We start from the raw sequence: 26,199 nt of genomic DNA on the forward strand, positions 1-26,199 counted from the left end.
CCATCAAACAATAAGTATTGAAACTAGTCATTGTGTTTTACATAAAAAACTAAAATGGCTGACTTATTTCAAATAAACAACTGAAGCTGTCCATTGTGGTTATATGGGCGTTTCTAGGTAAACCTGACTGCTTGCCTGCAGTTGAAAATGAAGACCTTAGACACACATGCCTTTTATTAGGTAGTCTCTCACCCTCTATGTACAAATCCACACACACACACGCACACGCACACGCACACGCACACACACACACACACACACACACACACACACACACACACACACACACACACACACACACACACACACACACACACACACACACACACACACACACACACACACACACACACAGTACTACTCCCTGCTCACCAAACAGTTCTTACAGTTGCTTTGTTAAACAGGAGACTGACTGACTCCATACGTCACCTCAGACAATGGTCCTGCTTTAGCATCACTCTCCTAACTATAGTTAGTCTATACATAGTCTCATTTCACAAATGACACTACACATGTCTTACTATTTACAAGACAAAAATCTGACAAAGCATTTTCAGCTTTAAAAAGCTATTAATTATTTGGTTTTATTTTTTTACTAGACAAATATTATTTCACCACACACAAACGCACACAGAGAAATGCCTAAATAGAACTGTGAAAAGGAAGGAATCTATGATAGCAGAATCTGAGGCAGAATCTCTCACAACCAAATACATGCAAAAGATGCACGCACGCATGTGCGCACACACACACACACACACACACACACACACACACACACACACACACACACACACACACACACACACACACACACACACACACACACACACACACACACACACACACACATGCACACACATACTGAAACTCATTGCCTAATCTACGTAAAAACAGTGCTGGTCCTTCCTGGTCTGTGTTAATGAGACACAGTGAAACTTTTAACTGAACGTTTCAGTGAAAGAAAATCCCACCTCGCCAACAGTAAACTACACACGCAATAGGGACCTCCATACTGCAGTAGAAATATGAGCCTGCATGCTGTGTAACTGAAGCAGTTCTCCCAAGTACTTAAAAACCAAGACCCTTCAACTGTACGGTTTGCTGAAACAAAAGGACTTTGGTTTATCGTCTGAAGTTTGAAATGAGTGAATAACAACTAGAATTGAAACTATTTCATAAAACCAGTCATTACCAGTAGTCAACCTACCCCTTTGGGATTGTATGTACAGCATCTGGGTCTGACAGCCTCGACCAAACTTCACACAAGCCTATATGAAGCTGAACAATGACGCTGAACAGAGACACCCAAGAGGAGGAAAAGCTAAGCAGTAACATTAAAACACACATCCCTTCATATCGGAGTCTTTTCAGTAGGAGTTGTCTCCTAGTTTTTCCTATCTATCTATCTATCTATCTATCTATCTATCTATCTATCTATCTATCTATCTATCTATCTATCTATCTATCTATCTATCTATCTATCTATCTATCTATCTATCTATCTATCTATCTATCTATCTATCTATCTATCTATCTATCTATCTATCTATCTATCTATCTATCTATCTATCTATCTATCTATCTATCTATCTATCTATCTATCTATCTATCTATCTATCTATCTATCTATCTATCTATCTATCTATCTATCTATCTATCTATCTATCTATCTATCTATCTATCTATCTGTCTACTTCTCCTCTATCACTCTTCTTCTCACCCTCTATCTTTTCTCCCCTCCGTTCAATCATGCAGGTGAAATAGTCCCTCTCAGACGTAGTCTTTCTTGTCGTATCCCGCTGCGCCCCCACTCACGCTGCGAGGTGCGGAGTAGGCCATGCGGGGGGGCTTGTACCTCTTCTCCTCCCTGGGGGGGCAGGAGCAGCACAGCATGGCTCCTCCAATAAGGAGCAGGGCCGCCGACCCCCAGCCGATGTAGAGTGAGGCTCCCAGCTCTCTCCTCTGGGCCTCGACCAAAAGGGGGTTGTAGAAGTCTCGGATGATGGTGTTGGCCGACCAGGAGACAGGGATGAGGATGAGGATACCGGCCAGGATGAAGAAGATTCCGGAGATGATCATGACTTTAGCTTTGGAGGATTCGTCATCGATGCAGTTGGTGCACTTGGCTCCGACGATGGAGACCATCACCCCTAGAATCCCCAGGACAATGGCGATGACAGTCATGGCTCTGGCAGCCTGAAGGTCCTGAGGTAAGGCCAGCATGGAGTCATAGATCTTACACTGCATCTGTCCCGTGCTCTGGGTCACACAGTTCATCCATAACCCTTCCCAGATGGTCTGGGCTGTAATGATGTTGGCTCCGATGAAGGCTGTAACCTTCCACATGGGCAAAGCACAGACCACGATGCCCAGGATGAATCCTATGACTCCCAGGGCGATGCCCACAATCTCCATGCCCATCGACATGCTGGCTTCCTGGGGGTGTCTCTCTTATACACCTGATCTACCTGGAGAAATGAGGATATGACTAAATTAAGGAATTCTAGAACCTCCTGAGATTCCAGAATTCAGCACAAAGAATGAACAGAGGATTCAGTCCAGCACTTTGTCCTAGGTTCTTTGTGTTCTGTTTTCTGCCTGTTGATGGCCCTGTGTATGACCACTCCCTTCTCTCTCTCTCTCTCTCTCTCTGTGTGTGGCGGGTGTGATGTAGCTAAGTGATGCTGCCACGGAAACTGAGATCTTTTATAGTCTAGTGGAGGCAGGTAAGGATGGAGGGAGGAGTCCCCTGGTGATGATGTCACAGGGTGGCAGAACAGGTTGCTGAATGCTCTTCACAAAAACAACACCTGCCCATAGAGGAGGAGGAGAAGGAAGAAGAGGAAGGAGAGATGAGAGGAGGGAGGGAGCCAGAGGGGAGAGTTTCACCTGTAATCTGACTCCCTCTTGACTATTTGTTCCAGTAACATAGGGACAGACAGCGCATTGACAATTACCCAGGCCTTACCTGCTCTCTACTTTCATGCCTTTCTGAAGAACAAATACCCAATAAATGTTAGAAACAAGTGCACTAAATCATGTCCTCTGACTGGATGTACTCTGTACCTTAGAGGTAATGGCTGGTACAGCTGGTGTTATCCTAATTTGGTTGGTTTGACAACAAACTTTAGGCCAGTCAATCTCCCCCACACACACACACACACACACACACACACACACACACACACACACACACACCCTTCTCATGCCCTCCCTGTAGGTAAGCCAGAGAGGGCAACAGTAGCTCATAGTGATACGTTCTACAGAGTCTGTTGTCCTCACTGAGTGGTTGGGCCTGTGACTACCTATAGGCTTTACTGTGACTACCTATAAGCTTTACTGTGACTACCTATAAGCTTTACTGTGACTACCTATAAGCTTTACTGTGACTACCTATAAGCTTTACTGTGACTATCCATAAGCTTTACTGTGACTACCTATAGGCTTTACTGTGGTTACCTATAGGCTTTATGACTTCACATAGAAACAAACACACACACCAAGGCAGATCAACGAGATCTCGTCGTTTCCCTTCAAAATGTGAGTTTGCGCTCAGTGCTGGGCCATCATTTTAAACAAACGTGTGAGCTCCAAGGAAGGCATATATCGCTGTTCTCAGGACCTTTCCTGAAATCAAAGTCTATTTCTAGTGATCAGGCTGGGCAGATACACTCAGATACACTTTTTTAACCTAACACAACAGTACATTTTAGCGCTGACAAAAGCGTTATAGGTTTGGGGGTGTGTCAAATAATTTTTGCTGTTTCTATGCTTGGTTTTTAATCAAATTTAACAAAATTGGGGGAAACCAATTGAGATTTACATGCACAAATGACACATCTCTCCTTCCATGGGAACTGTGCTTCATGGCTCGATAGGCTGTGCTTCCGTTCTCAAAATCCATGCCATTAAGAGCTTCTTTTTGTGGGTCTTAAAACTTCCCATTAGTGCTGCTTGAAATTGTCACGTTTGCTCATGTTTTTAAGGACACACTTCAAATATTGCCACAGGTCAAAAACCAAACCTGGCATATGGGGCTGGAAAATGCCCCAGTTTTAACCTGACAAAATGGCTAAATAACGTGTTTGACACTTACGCCTCCTTAGCGCCAGCCCCAAAAAATAGAGCCCTCAGTCACACTCACGCAAACAAACACACACACACAAACACACACACACACACACACACACACACACACACACACACACACACACACACACACACACACACACACACACACACACACACACACACACACACACACACACACACACAGCAATAAGCCTCACACTGTGATTCACCTAAGCCTACTGTGTAGCAACGTACACAATTACATTTTATGATAGTGATTTCTCACAGTAGTTTCTTGGCTCCTTGACTCTAATGGTAATTATTCCTTTGTATAATTCTACCTTTGTTTGTTTCTATATGAATTAGAATTTATTAATAAAAGGCAAATATGGAAATAGGTTGACGTTGCAGTTAGAATTGTTGAGCCACCTTACTATTTATTATGTTGGCCTACTTCCTGCTTCCACATGGTGACATGGCCTTCCACAGCCAGCAGGTTTCTGTGTCAGTTCCTATAACAGAATGATTATGCGGGAAAACATTCCCAGATCCCTGAAAACCTGAAAAACTGCCCTGTGAGTAAATATGACACACAGAGAGAGAGAGAGAGAGAGAGAGAGAGAGAGAGAGAGAGAGAGAGAGAGAGAGAGAGAGAGAGCCCAGACACCCTTAGCATACAAACCATGTACTCATCTCAGTATCGGTTACGAAATCACAGTCTACAGCTTCCTCCATATACCGAGTGACACATTAGAAATACCATGAAAAATTTCACTCACACTTTGTAGAATAAAGTCAGTTGTTTTCTGTCATAACTGTCAATAACTAATGTTCAGTTAACTCAATTTGCTGTTTTGGCCTTAGCAGTCAGTGAAGCACTAAAGCAGATGAATTAAAGTGGGTACGTATTTGTATTGTGTTAAGGATGGTGAATGAAGGCCTGACACATGTTGTGATGGTGTTCTCATGTGTAAAGAAAAAGCCATATCTCAGACTGGCCAATAAAAGTAAACCCAAATGCTGATGCTTCAGGTACTCAACTAGTCTAATGAAGGCCAGTTTTATTGCTTCTTTAATTAGAACAACCCTTTTCAGCTGTGCTAACATAATTGCAAAAGGTTTTTAAAATGATCAATTAGCCTGTTAAAATGACAAACTTGGATTAGCTAACACAACGTGTCATTGGAACACAGGAGTGATGGTTGCTGATAATGGATCTCTGTACGCCTACGTAGATATTCCATAAAAAATCTGCCGTTTCCAGCTACAATAGTCATTTACAACATTAACAATGTCTACACTGTATTTCTGATCAATTTGATGTTATTTTAACAGATGTTTATTTTTCTCAGTACTGAATTTCCACAACATTCTGTTGAGGCATGGCCCCTCACTGGCCAATCAGAACGTGATCCATGGCCCCTCACTGGCCAATCAGAACGTGCTCCATGGTGAAATATGTGGTTGCTTCAGGTTGTGTATTTACGGTCTTCTATGTATTGCCTTGGTGGAATCAATTCCAATTCCAATGTTATTCTGTTATAGTTTGTTAAATGGCTTACAGAAACAAAATAACAAAATGTAGACGTATCTTTGCTAAATACGTTAACTTGAACCCACATTGTTCTACAGTGCCCTTCGGAAAGTATTCAGACTGTCACGAATCCCGCTTCCTGAGTCTGTGTTTGCCTGTGTTTCTGTCCTGGAGTGTGTTTCCGGTGTCCTGGAACGCACCCTGTCTGGTTGCCGGGCGAATTAGCTTGTTGGGAGATCGATGTTCACCCGCACCTGTATCCCATCAGTAATCTGCACACCTGTCCTGATCATCACCTCTCCCCTTCAAAAGCTCTGACCTGACATCCATTCCCTGCCGGATCGTTAGCCATGAACATTACTCACCCGGATCAGTTTTTTTTTTTTTTACCCCATTCCCGCCTGGCATTGTCGGAATTAGAAGAAGATTCCGCATTAACACCCCATTGGATCCAAATAAAATGATTTACTCCCATCAACTCACCACCGCTGCCCGCTACGCCACCTGGATATATCTACCCATTCACATTCACTTGTAAATAAATACTCACCTTCTTCCTACTCTCCTTGTTCTGGTCTGCTTCTGGGTTCGATTTTGAAAGAACGTGACACAGACCCCTTAACCTTTTACACATTTTGTTACGTTACAGCCTTATTCTAAAATGTATAACATTTATTTTTTTCCCTCATTAATCTACACACAATATCCCATAATGATGAAGCAAAAACAGTTTAATTTTTTTCCCCTAATTTATTACAAATTTAAACTGAAACATATAATTTACATAAGTATTCAGACGCTTTACTCAGTACTTTGTTGAAGAACCTTTGGCAGCAATTACAGCCTTGAGTCTTCTTGGGTATGGCGCTACAAGCTTGGCACACCTGTATTTCGGGAGTTTCTCACATTCTTCTCTGCAGATCCTCTCAAGCTCTGTCAGGTTGGATGGGGAGATTTGCTGCACAGCTATTTTCAGGTCTCTCCAGAGATGTTCGATCGTGTTCAAGTCCGAGCTCTGTCTGGGCTACTCAAGGACATTCACAGACTTGTCCCGAAGCCATTCCTGTATTGTCTTGGCTGTTTGCTTAGGGTCGTTGTCCTGTTGGAAGGTGAACCTTTGCCCCAGTCTGAGGTCCTAAGCTCTCTGGAGCAGGTTTTTTAAAATCAAGGATCTCTCTGTTTGCTCCGTTCATCTTTACCTCGATGCTGACTAGTCTCTCAGTCCCTGCCGTTGAAAAACATCCCCACAGCATGATGCTGCCACCACCATGCTTTAATGTAGGGATGGTGCCAGGTTTCCTCCAGACGTGACGCTTGGCATTTAGACTAGAGAATCTTGTTTCTCATGGTCTGAGAGTCTTTAGGTGCCTTTTGGAAATCTCTAAGCGGGATGTCATGTGCCTTTTACTAAGGAGTGACTTCCGTCTGGCCACTCGACCATAAAGGCCTGATTGGTGGAGTGCTGCAAAGATGGTTTTCCTTCTGGAAGTTTCTCCCATCTCCACAGAGGAACTTTAGAGCTCTGTCAGAGTGACCATCGGGTTCTTGGACACCTCCCTGACCAAGGCCCTTCACCCCCGATTACTCAGTTTGGCCGGGCGTCCAGCTCTAGGAAGAGTCTTGGTGGCTCCAAACTTCTTCCATTTAAGAATGATGGAGGCCACTTTGTTCTTGGGGACCTTCAACTTTGCAGAAATGTTTTGGTACTCTTCTCCAGATCTGTCTCGACACAATCCTGTCTCGGAGCTCCTCCGACAATTCCTTCGACCTCATGGCTTTAAAAAAAGAAATCGTTATTTTATTTATTTTTATTTATTGAATATTCAAAACATACAATATACTTGCAGTGAAGCCGCTCAATAACTACATCATACGAGTCATCCAACCGATTCCCATTCAGAGTAACACACAGAAGCATCCAGGGTTCAAATCAAATCAAATCAAATCAAATTTATTTATATAGCCCTTCGTACATCAGCTGATATCTCAAAGTGCTGTACAGAAACCCAGCCTAAAACCCCAAACAGCAAGCAATGCAGGTGTAGAAGCACGGTGGCTAGGAAAAACTCCCTAGAAAGGCCAAAACCTAGGAAGAAACCTAGAGAGGAACCAGGCTATGTGGGGTGGCCAGTCCTCTTCTGGCTGTGCCGGGTGGAGATTATAACAGAACATGGCCAAGATGTTCAAATGTTCATAAATGACCAGCATGGTCGAATAATAATAAGGCAGAACAGTTGAAACTGGAGCAGCAGCACAGTCAGGTGGAAGTTGAAACTGGAGCAGCAGCATGGCCAGGTGGACTGGGGACAGCAAGGAGTCATCATGTCAGGTAGTCCTGGGGCATGGTCCTAGGGCTCAGGTCAGTTGAAACTGGAACAGCAGCATGGCCAGGTGGACTGGGGACAGCAAGGAGTCATCATGTCAGGTAGTCCTGGAGCTCAGGTCCTAGGGCTCAGGTCCTCCGAGAGAGAGAAAGAAAGAGAGAAGGAGAGAATTAGAGAACGCACACTTAGATTCACACAGGACACCGAATAGGACAGGAGAAGTACTCCAGATATAACAAACTGACCCCAGCCCCCCGACACATAAACTACTGCAGCATAAATACTGGAGGCTGAGACAGGAGGGGTCAGGAGACACTGTGGCCCCATCCGAGGGTTAATGTCCTGCTCAAGGGCATGTTGACCGATCTACCACCAGGCCAAAAAACGTGAACCTGATGTCACGCCCTGACCTTAGAGAGCTGTTTTATTTCTCTATTTGGTTAGGTATGAGTGTGATGTGGGGTGGGCATTCTATGTTTTGTTTTCTATATTTCTTTATTTCTATGTTTTGGCCGTGTATGGTTCTCAATCAGGGACAGCTGTCTATCGTTGTCATGGAACGCAGGTCGCTATCATGTGAATTGCGGGTGACCAGCCCTTGGCTCTCTGCCAGATACCTGGCTCATTCAGCTCTCATTCAGCTCCACAACACAGTAGAAGCCTCATTCAAGTTTCTAAAGTCGGTTGACATCTAGTGGAAGCCCTAAGAAGTGCAACTTCATCCATATCCCACTGTGAATTCAATAGGGGCTGGGTTGAAAATCGACCAACCTCAGATTTCTCACTTCCTGTTTGGATTTCTTCTCAGGTTTTTGCCTGGCATATGAGTTCTGTTATACTCACAGACATCATTCAAACAGTTTTAGAAACTTCAGAGTGTTTTCTATCCAATACTAATAATACTATGCATATATTAGCAACTGGGACTGAGGAGCAGGCAGTTTACTCTAGGCACCTCTGGGCACCTTTCATCCAAGCTACTCAATACTGCCCCTGCAGCCCTAAGAAGTTAAGGAGAAGTGTATCTAAAGTTCCATGCATAAAACTTGAATTTTAATCAACATTTATAATGATTTCTGTGAATTCATGTGGCTCTCTACAATATCACAATATCACTAATGAACATAACACGCCAATGTTAAATAAGATTTTGGGATATAAATATGAACTTTACCGAACAAAATATACATGTATTGTGTAACATGAAGTCCTATGAGTGTCATCTGATGAAGATCATCAAAGGTTAGTGATTAATTTTATCTCTATTTGTGCTTTTTGTGACTGCTCTCTTTGGCTGGAAAAATGGCTGGGTTTTTCTTTGAGTTGGTGGTGACCTAACATAATCGTTTGTGGAGCTTTAACTGTAAAGCATTTTTTAAATCAGACACTGTGGCTGGATTAATGAGAATTTTATCTTTAAAATGGTGCCTAATACTTGTATGTTTGAGAAATTTGATTTATGAGATTTCTGTTGATTTATATTTGGCGCCCTGCAATTTCATTGGCTGTTGGCGAGGGGTATTGTTTTTGTTGGCGACATTCTAATAAAAAGGAATATGTACGCTCACCACGCTGCACCTTGGTCAACTTCTTACGACGCCCGTGACAGAACTACCCACCACCAGGTTGGAGACATGAGCCAACTCCCCGTACTTACCGTGGCGTGCGTTGTACTGGTCAGGCACCGTGTTATGCGGTGGAGCGCACGGTGTCTCGAGTGCACGTTCACAGCCTGGTGCGCTACATCCCAACTCCCCGCATCTGCCGGGCTAGGGTGAGCATCCAGACAGGAAGAATGGTGCCGGCTCAGTGCGCCTGGTCTCCAGTGAGTCTCTTCGGCCCAGGATATCCTGCGCCAGCTCTGCGCACTGTGTCTCCGGTACGTCTGCACAGCCCAGTGCGTCCTGAGGCAGTGCCCCGCATTTGCAGGGCGAAGATAACCATCCAGCCTGGCTGGATGTGCAGGATCCAAGCTTGAGACCTCCAGTGCGCCTCCACGGTGAATCCTGTGCCTGCGCCCAGAACGAAGCCTCCAGTGATGATCCATGGCACGAAGCCTCCAACGATGGCCTCCAGTCCGGAGCCTCCAGCGATGGCCTCCAGTCCAGAGACTCCAGCGACGGTCTCCAGTCCGGAGCCTCCAGAGAGGGTGCCCAGTCCGGGGCCTGCAGCGAGGGTGCCCAGTCCGGGGCTCGCAACGAGGGTCAACGCACCAGAGGCGCCACCAAAGTGGGGTGAGCCAGAGGTGGAGCAGGGTCTACGAACTGTTTTATTTCTCTATTTGGTTAGGTCAGGATGTGATGTGGGGTGGGCATTCTATTGTTTTCTATGTTTTGGCTGGGTATATCGTTGTCTCTGATTGGGAATCATACTTAGGTAGCCCTTTTTCCCTCCTTACAGTGTGGGTAGTTAACTTTGTTAGAGGCATCATAGCCCTGTTAAGCGTCGTTTTGTAATGTTTGTTTTTGTTGGCGACATTCTAATAAAAAGGAATATGTACGCTCACCACGCTGCACCTTGGTGCACTTCTTACGATGCCCGTGACACCTGAACCCTCCACGATCCTCCCACAGTTCCCCAAAAGCTGTCCCTCAACCATTCTAGACCCCCCCCCACAGTCCCCCTCTACAGACAATTCCTTGGACCTCATGGCTTGGTTTTTGCTCTGACATGCACTGTCAACTGTGGGACCTTATATAGATAGATGTGTGTCTTTCCAAACCAGGTCCAATCAATTTAATTTACCTCCAATCAAGTTGTAGAAACATCTCAAGGATGATCAATGGAAACAGGATTTACCTGAGCTCAATTTCGAGTCTCATAGCAAATATTTAATACATTTTAGAATAAGAGTGTAACGTAACAAATTGTGGAAGTAGTCAAGGAGTCTGAATACTTTCCGAAGGCACTGTAACTAATTGCATGGCTTCAATAGCATTCACACTGATAAAGGGGCTAGGCCGACTGTAAATTGCATTATGGCTGAGCATGGACATGAAAAACATTGTCAATGAGCAAGATTCAATTCATTACAGATAATTAATAATTAAAATTAAGAATGAATGAGAATTAATTCTCATTAAAAAGAGAATTAATCATTTGAATCGAATTCTTAATTTTTTTTTTTTTTTTAAATACTTATAGGTACCATCATTTTTCCTTGTGGCCATTTACCTTTTTATGAAATTGAGCACATTGATAGATATGTCAACTTTGAATAAGACTAACTTTACAGCCTATGGACTTTGTTTGATGTCAGTCTTCATTGGCGACTACCTGGGGTGTGTTCTTTACAGAAACCATTTACCGTTTAAGAACAAAATGGAAGAAAACAGAGCAAACATTACAAAACAGTGAATGGACTACCTGAATTTGTCCAATAGAAACTGTTGTTTGCGTTTTCCGGTTTGGAGTAAACGGTTTCTGTTGCAAAACGTTCTGCAACAGACTAAACATTTTGCATCAGAATCGGCGTAATGATTACACACCTGTGCTCGAAGACATCTGCAAGATGGTACTGGGCTGCTAGCCGTAGTAAAATGACCTAGTGGCCTCATGGGTGGAATGTGTCATGACGTTGGCCTGTGGGTAAGGTTTATGACCCCCCATAAATACCTTTCTCCCCTCTCTCTCTTGACCCTACTGAAGGACTCTTGAATAGCCTTTGTTAAACATAGAGAGTCTGGGAACATCAAACAAGTGGGGGCAAAGGAACCATATTTCAGTAATAGAACCAGTTGAAAATATGCGTTGGTACTTAATGAATATGATGTCAGTTCGGTTGTCATCTGAGACATTATGACTGATGACAAGACAACATAAACTGTATCTGGGAAGTCTACACATTCTAGTTATCAGATTCACATGGATTTGTTGTGCAATTTAAATGTTTGAATATGAAACTATTTGTGAAAATATTAAATGTAATTTTAGCTACCAAAGGAGAGAATTGGGTTTTCATAAGGTTAGAGCTCTGCTCAATCAGTGGCCCACCCCTGTGAAGAGACATTGGTTATAAACTATGTAACCTTCTGTTCTGAGGTCGATAGGACGACAGTCCATACTCTAAAAAGGACTAACATGTCAACTACAGAACAAAGCCAACCTCAGCGTGAGCTTTGGTTGCGAATGGTATGAACTTTGAACTCTTATTCACCAAATCAAATCAAATCAAATCAAATTTATTTATATAGCCCTTCGTACATCAGCTGATATCTCAAAGTGCTGTACAGAAACCCAGCCTAAAACCCCAAACAGCAAGCAATGCAGGTGTAGAAGCACGGTGGCTAGGAAAAACCAGAAAGGCCAAAACCTAGGAAGAAACCTAGAGAGGAACCAGGCTATGTGGGATGGCCAGTCCTCTTCTGGCTGTGCCTGGTGGAGATTGTAACAGAACATGGCCAAGATGTTCAAATGTTCATAAATGACCAGCATGGTCAAATAATAATAATCACAGGCAGAACAGTTGAAACTGGAGCAGCAGCACGGCCAGGTGCTGGGGACAGCAAGGAGTCATCATGTCAGGTAGTCCTGAGGCATGGTCCTAGGGCTCAGGTCCTCCGAGAGAGAGAAAGAAAGAGAGAAACGGAGAATTAGAGAGAGCATACTTAAATTCACACAGGACACCGGATAGGACATGAGAAGTACTCCAGATATAACAAACTGACCCTAGCCCCCCGACACATAAACTACTGCAGCATAAATACTGGAGGCTGAGACAGGAGGTGTCAGGAGACACTGTGGCTCCATCCGAGGACACCCCTGGACAGGGCCAAACAGGAAGGATATAACCCCACCCACTTTGCCAAAGCACAGCCCCCACACCACTAGAGGGATATCTTCAACCACCAACTTACCATCCTGAGACAACGCCGAGTATAGCCCACAAATTTCTCCGCCACGGCACAACTCAAGGGGGGGCGCCAACCCAGACAGGAAGATCACATCAGTGACTCAACCCACTCAAGTGACGCACCCCTCCTAGGGACGGTATGTAAGAGCCCTAGTAAGCCAGTGACTCAGCCTCTGTAATAGGGTTAGAGGCAGACAATCCCAGTGGAAAGAGGGGAACCGGCCAGGCAAAGACAGCAAGGGCGGTTCGTTGCTCCAGAGCCTTTCCGTTCACCTTCACACTCCTGGGCCAGACTACACTCAATCATATGACCCACTGAAGAGATGAGTCTTCAGTAAAGACTTAAAGGTTGAGACCGAGTTTGCGTCTCTCACATGGGTAGGCAGACCATTCCATAAAAATTGAGCTCTATAGGAGAAAGCCCTGCCTCCAGCTGTTTGCTTAGAAATTCTAGGGACAATTAGGAGGCTTGCGTCTTGTGACCGTAGCGTACGTTTAGGTATGTACGGCAGGACCAAATCAGAGAGATAGGTAGGAGCAAGCCCATGTAATGCTTTGTAGGTTAGCAGTAAAACCTTGAAATCAGCCCTTGCCTTGACAGGAAGCCAGTGTAGGTAGGCTAGCACTGGAGTAATATGATCAAATTTTTTGGTTCTAGTCAGGATTCTAGCAGCCGTATTTAGCACTAACTGAAGTTTATTTAGTGCTTTATCCGGGTAGCTGGAAAGTAGAGAATACAGATGTGATACCTCCTAGCCGTTGAGTTAGCAACAGCAGCTGTAGACGTGGGCTAGGAAAGGACGGACAACGTACCCACGTCTAACACACAACGAAGATACTACAACGTATCCAATTTACCACCAGAGACATTCTTCCGAGGACAGGAAGATCTCTGTTGGCCAACACGGCCAGCATTTACGACCAACCTACCAAAGCTCAGCTCGGAGTAAATATTTATTGCATTTTACTTTTCCAAATGGGCGGTAATTTAGAATTCATAACATCTGTATTTACGATAGAATAGCTTTTCCCCTTTGTTCCTCAAGTCTTCCCGCTCTTTCACTCAAACCCAACCACCTTTCCTTTGTGTAACCAGCCGTCATGTCGGCTCCGTCCACCAGGGACGTTTTCTGTATGACATCATTTGCATTCTGTGTATATGTAATTCTATGTGATTAGTTAGGTATTTAGTAAATAAATAATTAAACCCAATTTTGTATTGCTGATTCAACTTGTTAGCCAGGGTTCGTGCAGATAACTAAGAATGTACAACTTTCAGATGAGACTGAAATAAGGTGACGATTAATATTGACTGCTATTGATGTAAAATATTACTAGGTCTTTAAGAGTTTATTCGGAAGATAACAGCTCTATAAACACTCTTTCGTGGTGCCCCGGCTTTCTAGTTAATTACATTTACATGATTAGCTCAATCAGGTAATATTAATTACAGAGAAAGGATTTTATAGAATAACATGTCATATCACTTAATCCAGCATAGCCAAAGACACGCCAAATGTTATTAATATTCTTCATAATTAATCTATATTAATTAAATAAACACGCTGACAATCCAGTGTTTCTATGTTAATTAAACAGTTTTGTTATATTTATGTCTTCTGTGCTCTATATAAAGTGTAATATTGCAATGCAAACTAATTAAAATGTAACTCTATATCTGACATGTTACGTGTCTTCTTTCTTGGAAGCCCATAACCATGTCTGTGAGGTGTATACTTTAGTTTCAAAGTATATTTGTTTAAGGCTTCCTAGAAACACTCTTTGTGACCCTGATTTAGCCCACTGCAGTAAAAGGTTAAATAATTAAATTAATGTCAAATCAATTACAGTAAGTTGTAATTTTTGTTCTCTCACAGTTTACCATAAGGTGTAAAAAATGACCAAACTACAATTCTAACTAGTGCGTAAGTAGTTTTCTGATCTAATATTTTTTTACTCTTACTTGAGTAGTTTATTACGAGGGCTACTTTTACTTTAGTCAATTACAAACTACAATGAGGCAAAAAAGTATTTAGTCAGCCACCAATTGTGCAAGTTCTCCCACTTAAAAAGATGAGAGAGTCCTGTAATTTTCATCATAGGTACACTTCAACTATGACAGACAAAATGAGAAAAAAAAATCAGAAAATCACATTGTAGGATTTTTAATGAATTTATTTGCAAATTATGGTGGAAAATAAGTATCATGGCGATATAATTACATTTTACATTTATTTATTGTTGTTGTTGTTAAAAAACAAACATTATATTGGATTTTGTCCAACTACTGTGAAAAGTGTGGATGTGTCGTAAAAAAGAGGAACAGAATCAGAACCAGGAATGAACGTGATCAATAGTGTTCGGGAACAGAAGCATTATTTTAAATGCAAGGGAACCGGCTAATAGCATTTATTTTACATTCCAGAAATGTTTTTCAGTCCCACAAAAAACTAAACAAAGCACCTAGGCAAAGCCCTCACTCTGTTACTCAGAAACGTCTTCCAGTGTCCAGTGGTGCATATTTATGGGTGCCAAGGGCAGCCTGGCCAAGCTTCCCCAAAAAAACTACCAAGAAAACAAAGAAAAACATACAAAAAATAATGTAGCTTTTGTCGCTCCTTGTTTCACAAATGTCCTTCAATTTGCAAGAGGTTGAATGCATCTCACCGGAGAAAGTATCAGAGCGAATGAAACAATGCTCCTCTGTCTCAGTATGTGTAGCTTATCTATCTGGTGGTGTCTGGTCAAAAAGAGTATGACATTGTTACCGCCCGTAGCATTGTAAGCAAGGGAAGCAAGTGAGCATTTGGCCTCCATTGATAAATTGCTCTATAAAATAATAGCCAACCAGCGTTGAGCTTAACTGGGTGAGCTCAGCTGTGATTGGTCCTGGCGCACCATAAAAAAGTGTCAAGGGAAGCTAGTTTGGATTTGGTTCACACCAATCACACAGATAGAACAATTAGCTTTGCCAATCACATCACATCAGAAGCCAAACATCATCAACAGAAAAAAACTTGAATTGTTGCATCTCATTGTGTCGTTGTCCTCCGGTGGCTAGCTAGCTAGCTAAAATCATCCTTTTCCTAAATTGACCATGGATGACGACAGGGACTCTCTTTTAATGGCAACAATCAGAACATCAACAAAACATGCCAACAATGACTAAACCTTCTGCACAGACTGCGACAACTATATGTCAACACCAGGATACTGTCCAACTACTACACCAGACTGAGACAACTGACTATCAACATCAGGATACTGTCCAACTACTACACCAGACTGAGACAACTGAATGTCAACACCAGGATACTGTCCAACTACAACACCAGACTGAGACAACTGACTATCAACACCAGGATACTGTCCAACTACTACACCAGACTGAGACAACTGACTATCAACATCAGGATACTGTCCAACTACTACACCAGACTGAGACAACTGACTATCAACACCAGGATACTGTCCAACTACTACACCAGACTGAGACAACTGACTATCAACATCAGGATACTGTCCAACTACTACACCAGACTGAGACAACTGACTATCAACACCAGGATACTGTCCAACTACTACACCAGACTGAGACAACTGACTATCAACATCAGGATACTGTCCAACTACTACACCAGACTGAGACAACTGACTATCAACATCAGGATACTGTCCAACTACTACACCAGACTGAGACAACTGACTATCAACATCAGGATACTGTCCAACTACTACACCAGACTGAGACAACTGACTATCAACATCAGGATACTGTCCAACTACTACACCAGACTGAGACAACTGACTATCAACACCAGGATACTGTCCAACTACTACACCAGACTGAGACAACTGACTATCAACACCAGGATACTGTCCAACTACTACACCAGACTGAGACAACTGACTATCAACACCAGGATACTGTCCAACTACTACACCAGACTGAGACAACTGACTATCAACACCAGGATACTGTCCAACTACTACACCAGACTGAGACAACTGACTATCAACACCAGGATACTGTCCAACTACTACACCAGACTGAGACAACTGACTATCAACACCAGGATACTGTCCAACTACTACACCAGACTGAGACAACTGAATGTCAACACCAGGATACTCTTAACTACTACACCGGCCATACAGAATGTGCTGACCTTCTGTTTCCTGGCCTGGTACGGGGGTTGTCAATAGCTAATAAGGGAATCCTCAGGCGGACTGTGAACCTCGGATCCAAGCTCTGCAGGCTGTAGTGCAGGGCGCTTCAGGGCCTCTATGATAAACAGGCAAGGGACAAGGCCAAGTTCATCATAGAGGACCTCACACGCAATCTTGCCCAATGTTTTGAGCTGCTTCCCCCTGGAAGGACATTAAGGGTCCCATTGTTCAGCATGAACAGGAGCAGGGCAAGTTTCATTCCGCCAGCCATTGTGCTGCTGAGCAGTGGAACGTAGGACAGATGCAAGCCCAATGCACGGTCGGACAGTAGGCAGCAGAGACTTTGTATATGTTAAAATGTTAAATGTGTAACTTGTGTAATTCCTTTCCAACCTTAGGTGTGCTGTGCCCCTACCTATCCAGGTTATGGAAAACAACTTGTTTTTTCAATGACTACCTGATTGGTGAAGTGAAGTAGTTTAGTGGTGTTAATATTCACCTGCGGCAGCACCTCTCCAGGCCTCTCCACTAAACCATGTGCCTCCACACCTCTCAGGTCAGACCATAAGGAACTATTTAACTATTCAAATAGGGAAGCAGCAGTAGTCAATCAACCAGTCAGTCAGTCAGCCAGTCAGCCATTCAGTCAGTATCTTTGCCAGCCTGTCTCTATCCCTGAGCCAGCCAGACCAGCTGAGTCACTGTGATTATGGAGTGTCCGTGCTTGTGTGTGTGTGTCTGTGTGATCTGCGTGAATACTTTCCTCACACTTCCACTTTTTATGGTATTTTCTTCCTATCTATTGTGTGTAAACGCACCACCATGGTTATTGAACCAATGACGGGTATGGTAGTCTGCTTTCCACTGAAACTGTTTAGATATGCTGTCAGAAAAAAACACAATGCATGACAGTGATAGAATAGGTAAGTAAATAGATAATCAAAATGTCCTTGTATGTAAATTTCTCTTGTCTAACCCCACCTCACACTCTTCTCTAACCCCACCTCACCCTCTTCTCTAACCCCACCTCACCCTCTTCTCTAACCCCACCTCACCCTCTTCTCTAACCCCACCTTACCCTCTTCTCTAAACCCAGCTCATACCAATATATCATACAAATGGTATTTGCCTGATTTGTCACATGCTGTAATTTAAATGTGAATGTCTTCTCTCTGTCACACATGGGTGAAACTGAAACTCTGGGAAAGAGTTTACTTGGCTTCTCTGCAGCCTTTCCTCCTATGACTGTTGTTTACTCTGAATGGTAGATCCTTCCTGTCAAGTCTTTACCTCACTCAGAAAAACACACACACACACACACACACACACACACACACACACACACACACACACACACACACACACACACACACACACACACACACACATGACCTTTTACCGCAGCTCCCTCTATTTCACAATCAGTAAAACTAAACATACAGGTGAAAGAGACTGTACTTCCATATCCAGCTGACATGTTGAAATACTTCCTATTAATTTGAGCTATTTTATTATTGGGGAACATTAAAGCGTCATATATTAAATTTCAAAATAATGCAAAAAACACATATTTTACTGAACAGAGTAAAACACTTTTATTATATAACCTGTTTTGTATGAATCATCAAACTGTAAACACAATATTTCCAGGCAAACAGAAGTCAATCATTTACAGTACAGGAGTTACACGTCCCATGGAAAGCTTATTCATTTCAAAAGATCCCAGATTGTCTGTCAGTAAATGGATGACATACTGCAACAACAAAAACAGATATGATATCAAAGTCCAAACTTCATCTGAGTAGTTTCTTTATACAGGTTCACTCTATGGTGAGAAGATAAGCTATAACATTTTATATGACCATGAAGTCTCCCTCCTCCCCTACTCTCAAACATCACAATGTCACTGCTGTCAATGCTCTTTGTATTCTGTAGTTTACTGCTACTGTGGCACCTTGTTGACCTGACTGTTTGGTTGCCCCAGCAACCCTGCAGTCTATTTTTGTGTTTACGTATCTTATAAAATATATGTATATATTGTCCTAGTCTTACTGTACATATCGTGCATTGTTGAAATGTCTGTTGAATGGATTGGACACTGATGCATAATCAATTTCCCCTTTCTCTTCCTCCCTCTATGGTTTTCAGACAACAGTTCAAATGCAATACCAGCTGTGTGCCGTCCTACCTCTTCTTCTGACAACAGTACGAAGCCTAAAACTTTTGTTTGACATATTTCACATAACATTTGGAAACATACACATATGGAGTGATTCAAACCATTCAAAATAAGAATAGCACACTAAAAAAGTTCCCCAAAATTAAAAAACATTTAGTTCAGCTTTAGGCAGTGGTGGAAAATGTACCCAATTGTCATACTTGAGTAAAAGTAAAGATACCTTAATAGAAAATGACTCAAGTAAAAGTGAAAGTCACCAGGTAAAATACTACTTGAGTAAAAGTCTAAAAGTATTTGGTTTAAAATATACTTAAGTATCAAAAGTAAAAGCAAAAATAATTTCAAATTCCTTATATTAAGCAAACCAGATGGCACAATTGTTCGTGTTTTTTAAATTTACGGATAGCCGGGGGCATATCCAACACTCAGACATCATTCAGAAACAAAGCATTTTTGTTAAGTGAGTCGCCAGATCAGAAGCAGTAGAGATGTCCAGAGATGTTCTCTTGATAAGTGCCTGAATTGGATCATTTCTGTCCTGCTAAGCATTCAAAATGATTTTTTTTTGGGGTGTCAGGGAAAATGTATAGAGTAAAAAGTACATCATTTTCTTTAGGAATGTAGTGAAGTAAAAGTAAAAGTTCTCAAAAATATAAATAGTAAAGTTAAGTACAGATACCCCAAAAAACTTCTTAAGTAGTACTTTAAAGTATTTTTTATTTAATTACACCACTGGCTTTAGGTCAAGTTGGTTGTGGTCCAGCAAGCCGTGACATTTTTTTAAATCACATGATCTATTATTTAATCACCTGTATTGACAAGATACAGTATATTGCAAGTCTACAATAACTCTAGTTAATAAGATCATTGTGGCCTATAGTAGTGCTCAGTTATGATGAGTATTTTGTATTTTATTAGGATCCCCATAGCTCTGGCTGAAGCAGCTACTCTTCCTGAAGTCCACACAAAACATGACATAATACAGACCATCAATAGACAAAAACAGCTCATGGACAGAACAACACTTAAAATAAACAATAGAGCCCCTGGCCACTGAGTCCATGACAACTGAGTCCATGACAACTGAGTCCCTGACAACTGAGTCTCTGACAACTGAAAGTAAACCAGACAGTATAAAACAACAAACAATTTTGTTTTGATTAGTGTATAAGGGCTTTTTTTTTTTCGGTCTCAGAGGAATAAGAGTAAACTTGATTCAGAGTTCAGGTCACCTCAAACCGTTCTAAGCTCAAGACATCTCCCTTTCCATGAAGGGAAGAAGGAGTTAAAGATTTTGCCCATTCTCCTGGTATATTTAAACAAACAGTTGAAACAATCCCTTATATTCTAACATAAGAATCCCACAAATACCAACCCCCCGCCGCCCCTTTCTCACACGTAGTCTCTCCTGTTGTACGAGCTGGGGGCTGCAGACCGTGGAGTTGCGGAATACACCATCCGGCTCTGGGGGGGGATTGAGTACCTCGTAATGGGTTTGTCCTCCTGGGGAGGGCAGCTGCAGCAGAGGATAGCCCCCCCCACCAGCAGCAGCGCGGCTGCGGCCCAGCCCAGGTACAGCGCCGCCCCGATCTCCATCTTCTGTGCTGAGGGGATGATGGGGTTGTAGAACACCTGGATGATGGTGTGAGCCGACCAGGACACAGGCACTATCTGGGTCAGCGAAGCCAGGATAAAGGCCACTCCGGCAGACACCATCACCTTGGCCTTCACCCCCTCCTCCTCGATGCAGTTGGTGCACTTAGCCCCAATGGTAGCCACGAGGAGAGCTATGACCCCCAGGATGATGGTGACCACAGTAAGAGCCCTGGCAGCCTGCAGGTCCTGGGGTAAGGCCAGCATGGAGTCGTAGACCTTACACTGCATCTGTCCCGTGCTCTGGAACACACAGCTCATCCATAACCCTTCCCAGTAGACCTGTGCTGTGACGATGTTGGCTCCGATGAAAGCTGTGACCCTCCACATGGGCAAAGCACAGCTCACTATGCTCAGTATCCAGCCCAGCACTGACAGGATCACACCCACTAGCTCCAGAGCAAACGACGCCATCGCACCACACTACTGGCTGAGTCCCACTGAGGATTAGGGTGGCACTCCTCTTTCTCTCACTTGCCTTTGTTCTCAGTCACTCACTCCACAGACGTCTTGATCGCTTTCCTTACTCTTCTCTCAGACCCTCACTTTTCAGCTGTGACTCTTTCACAGTCTCTTTATTTTGCTCTTGTCTTTCACGATCTCAGACTCTCACTCCCTCCCTCATTATTTCCCTCTTTTTCTTGGTCTTATGTATCTCCAACTTCTTCCTTTTATATCTCCCTCACACGTCTTGGTTGTAACTATTTCTCACATTCTTTCACCCCTCACACACTCTCTTCTTCACTCCTCTCTTCTTCTCTCCTCTCTTCTTCTCTCCTCTCTTCTTCTCTCCTCTCTTCTTCTCTCCTTATCTTCTTTTCTCCTTCAGTCCTCTAGCAGATCACCTCTCCCTTGTCTACGTATCCAGGAATCGAAGCTTCTCACAGTGCGTTCTCTGTGTGTGTATCTCTGTGTGCATTTTTTCAGGTACAGATATCCCGTTTTCTCTGCAGTTGAGATGTTGTTCACTCTTATCTTTATATATTTTATTGCAGCATGGTCAGACCCACTGAAGCCATGACATCATACGTCAGGGCCAGCCAATCAGGTGTGGCCTGGACACCGGACATTTTTACAGCGAGGGGTGTGTGTGTGTGTGTGTGTGTGTGTGTGTGTGTGTGTGTGTGTGTGTGTGTGTGTGTGTGTGTGTGTGTGTGCGTGTGTGTGTGGGTTTCCTCGTAAAAGGGAGTAGTATTTATGGGTTAGCCTTTAGCCCATAGTAGCACTGTCCTCTGTGGTTTTTATTGGTGTTAATAGGTAATAAGTAGCAGAGGCAGGGCTTGTTATGTGGTTGATAGGTAACCTGCTGGAAGGGAGGCAGAGCTTGTTATGTGGTTGATAACCTGATGGAAGGGAGGCAGGGCTTGTTATGTGGTTGATGGGTAACTTGATAGAATGGAGGCATGTGGTTGTAATGTGGTTGACAGGTAACCTGATGGGAGGCAGGGACGTTGAAACAAAACTGGCTGCTGATAGCGTGTGTGCTTGTGTGTCTTTGTCTACTGTGGCCTATTTGTGTAAAAATAGGCTGCATGCTGACAATTCAAAAAATAGTATCTCAATCCATTCCCGGAGGTCTCAAGGTGGTGCACACTTTCGTTCCAGCCCTGGACTAGCATACATACCTGATTCAACTGACAGATCTCCCTCCATGCCTTTGTTGAGTTGAATCAGGTGTGTTAGCAACAAGCTCTCACAGTCTCACTGCAGAATTAGATGTTCATCCACTATCTCCAAACGTCAGATTTCGAAGTTGCTCCAAATATCAAATTTTGAAGTTAAGGTTTATGTTTAGTAACTCATTAAGAATGGTTAAAGGTTAATGGTTAAAGGGTTAAGTTTAGTCACTCATTAAGAAAGGTTAAAGGTTAAAGGGTTAAGGTTTGGGATATGGTTAAAACAGTGTCCATGACTGGGATTAAACATGCAACCTTCTGATCCAGAGTTATGGGATTAACCACATCTACCACCCACGTGCACAACACCCTAGGAAAACCCAAACCTACTTGATGGTTATAGCGCTCACTGTTGCTACTAGTGGCCGGTTTTTAATCAATCGATTCTATTTATAAAGCCCTTTTTACATCAGCAGGTGTCACAAAGTGCTATACAGAAACCCAGCCTAAAACCCAAAACAGCAAGCAATGCAGATGTAGAAGCAACCTTCTGATCCAGTCTTGGGATTTGAAGGCATTTCCCCACACCTCCAGGTGGTAAGGGTAGGTAACATCACATCCGCCACACTGTTCCGACAACACAGGGGCCCCTCAGGGGTACGTGCTCAGTCCCCTCCTGTACTCCCTGTTTACTCATGACTGCACGACCAGGCACAACTCCAACACCATCATTTAGTTTGCCGATTGTGGACTACAGGAAAAGGAGGACCGAGCACACCCCCATTCTCATCGTCGGGGCTGTAGTGGAGCAGGTTCAGAGCTTCAAGTTCCTTGGTGTCCACATCACCAAAAAACTAACAAGGACACCAAGACAGTCTTGAAGTGGGCACAACGAAACCTATTCCCCCTCAGGAGACTGAAAATATTTGTCATGGGTCCTCAGATCATCAAAAGGTTCTACAACTGCACCATCGAGAGCATCCTGACTGGATGCATCACTGCCTGGTATGGCAACTGCTCGGTATGGGAATTGTTGGTATGGCAACTGCAAGGCACTACAGAGGGTAGTGCGTACAGCCCAGTACATCACTGGGGCCAAGCTTCCTGCCATACAGGACCTCTATACCAGGTGGTGTCAAAGGAAGGCCCTAAAAAAAGACTCCAGCCACCATAGTCATAGGCTGTTCACTCTGCTACCGAATGACAAGAGGTACTGGAGCGCCAAGTCTAGGTGCAAGAGGCTTCTAAACAGCTTCTTCCCCCAAACCATAGGAATCCTGAACATCTAATCAAATGGCTACCCAGACTATTTGCATTGCCCCCCCCCACTGCTACTCTCTGTTATTATCTTATAACTCTACCTACATGTACATATTACCTCAAATACCTTGACTAACCGGTGCCCCCGCACACTGACTCTGTACCGGTAAACCTCTATATATAGTCTCACTATTGTTATTTTATTGCTGCTCTTTAATTACTTGTTACTTTTATTTCTTAATCTTATTCATTTTTTTAACAGCATTGCAGGTTAGGGGCTTGTATTAAACAATTCACTATAAGGTCTACACCTGTTGTATTCGGCGCTTGCGACTAATAAGATTTGATTTGATTTGAAATAGCACCCTATTAGTGATTTTGAACAGTGCCCTATGGGAATAAGGTGTGACTTGGGACACAACCGTAATGCTGGCCAAATGATAGTGCATGCAGCCACACCCACATTAATCTGTGCATGCAGGGCAAGCAATGTTTACAGGCCGAGATATGAAACATCTTATTTTATTACAGTCCATAAAAATAAGCTTTCGCAACTTCTAAATATAAATAAAAACGAGTGAACCGAAACATATTTTACTAGGTCATAATGCATGTGTTTATGGCGAATGGGTAACAAAATGTGTCATGAGTTTTATGATTTTTCTGGTTATGAATGAGGGATATGGGTCACATGAACAGGCTACATGTTGGACGACAATAATAATATTTACAGTAATATTGTGTCATCGCATGTTTGACATAATCTCACACTTAACCTACAGTAGCTTTAGCCTGAGTGCCAGTCTGTATGTGCTTTAATTAAACCAACTCTTTGTCACTCAATGTCAGGCCAAATGTTTGGCTTGACACACAAACAGATGTGGGACCAGCCTACATAACTCTCTGTCTGCCTGTCCTATAGGACCATGAGGCAGACGTGGGACCAGCCTACATAACTCTCTGTCTGTCTGTCCTATAGGACCATGAGGCAGACGTGGGACCAGCCTACATAACTCTCTGTCTGCCTGTCCTATAGGACCATGAGGCAGACGTGGGACCAGCCTACATAACTCTCTGTCTGTCTGTCCTATAGGACCATGAGGCAGACGTGGGACCAGCCTACATAACTCTCTGTCTGCCTGTCCTATAGGACCATGAGGCAGACGTGGGACCAGCCTACATAACTCTCTGTCTGCCTGTCCTATAGGACCATGAGGCAGACGTGGGACCAGCCTACATAACTCTCTGTCTGCCTTTCCTATAGGACCATGAGTCAGACGTGGGACCAGCCTACATACCTCTCTGTCTGCCTGTCCTATAGGACCATGAGGCAGACGTGGGACCAGCCTACATAACTCTCTGTCTGCCTGTCCTATAGGACCATGAGGCAGACGTGGGACCAGCCTACATAACTCTCTGTCTGCCTGTCCTATAGGACCATGAGGCAGCTTGTTTTAAAGAGGCCAAATACCCCAAAATTGTTACATCTGCTCCTGCCACGCCCTCTACTTCTCATCCTGTGTCTCTCTAACCTGCCACCACTCCCCCAGTGCTTTCTCCCTCTTCCTCTCTGTGTGTGTGTGTGTGATTGTGTGGACGGAGACAGGTGTGCTGGAGGCACAGCAGATCCCCACCAGCTGCAACCTGATCCATATTCAAGACGTCTACAAATACTCAGCCCTGCCACTTCATTGGACTAGTAACCGAAAGGTTGAAAGATCGAATCCCTGAGCTGACAGGGTAAAAAAATGTGTTGTTCTGTCCCTGAACAAGGCAGTTAACCCACTGTTCCCCTGAACAAGGCAGTTAACCCACTGTTCCCCTGAACAAGGCAGTTAACCCACTGTTCCCCTGAACAAGGCAGTTAACCCACTGTTCCCCTGAACAAGGCAGTTACCCCATTGTTCCCTGAACAAGGCAGTTAACCCACTGTTCCCCTGAACAAGGCAGTTACCCCACTGTTCCCCTGAACAAGGCAGTTACCCCACTGTTCCCTGAACAAGGCAGTTAACCCACTGTTCCCCTGAACAAGTCAGTTAACCCACTGTTCCCCTGAACAAGGCAGTTAACCCACTGTTCCCCTGAACAAGGCAGTTACCCCACTGTTCCCCTGAACAAGGCAGTTACCCCACTGTTCCCCTGAACAAGGCAGTTAACCCACTGTTCCCCTGAACAAGTCAGTTAACCCACTGTTCCTAGGCCATCATTGACAATAAGAATTGTTTTTTAACTTGCCTAGTTAAATAAAGGTAAAAAAAATACACATAAAAACTTCCATGCTACCAGATTGTAACCTCTGCTCAGTCAGTCTGCGGTTTTTGCCGTTTGTTCCTGCTTAGATCCTGTTTTCGTGTTATGCCTGTTTTCCCTTGCCTGACGCTGTTTTCCTCTCCTCTACAGTTCTACCCGCGCTGACATTGGCCCATGTCTCTAGTCCCACATCTCGTCAGTCCTGCTACTCTGTCCTGGACTCCCCACTCCACTGCGTCCTTGAATTCCTCTCCGGGCCTGCTTACCCAGTCCCAACTCCCCTCGCT

The 26,199-nt window shown here is 43.6% G+C and overlaps 2 protein-coding genes across 2 annotated transcripts in view; both read right to left on the minus strand.

Annotated features, from left to right (window-relative positions):
* Positions 1-26,199, minus strand: part of LOC112231423 — a gene marked incomplete in the record, with an annotated part of 690,592 nt that overhangs the window by 58,061 nt on the left and 606,332 nt on the right.
* On the minus strand, positions 1,671-21,761 carry cldn3c (claudin 3c). The gene is made up of 2 exons (XM_024398177.2): positions 20,713-21,761; positions 1,671-2,431 (listed from the first exon to the last, which is right to left on the minus strand). Exons 1-2 carry the CDS (start codon positions 21,198-21,200, stop codon positions 1,774-1,776), a joined length of 1,146 nt encoding a protein of 381 aa, XP_024253945.2. The 5' UTR covers positions 21,201-21,761; the 3' UTR covers positions 1,671-1,773.

Source organism: Oncorhynchus tshawytscha, linkage group LG33 (genome assembly GCF_018296145.1).
Source record: "Oncorhynchus tshawytscha isolate Ot180627B linkage group LG33, Otsh_v2.0, whole genome shotgun sequence".
Lineage (NCBI taxonomy): Eukaryota > Metazoa > Chordata > Actinopteri > Salmoniformes > Salmonidae > Oncorhynchus > Oncorhynchus tshawytscha.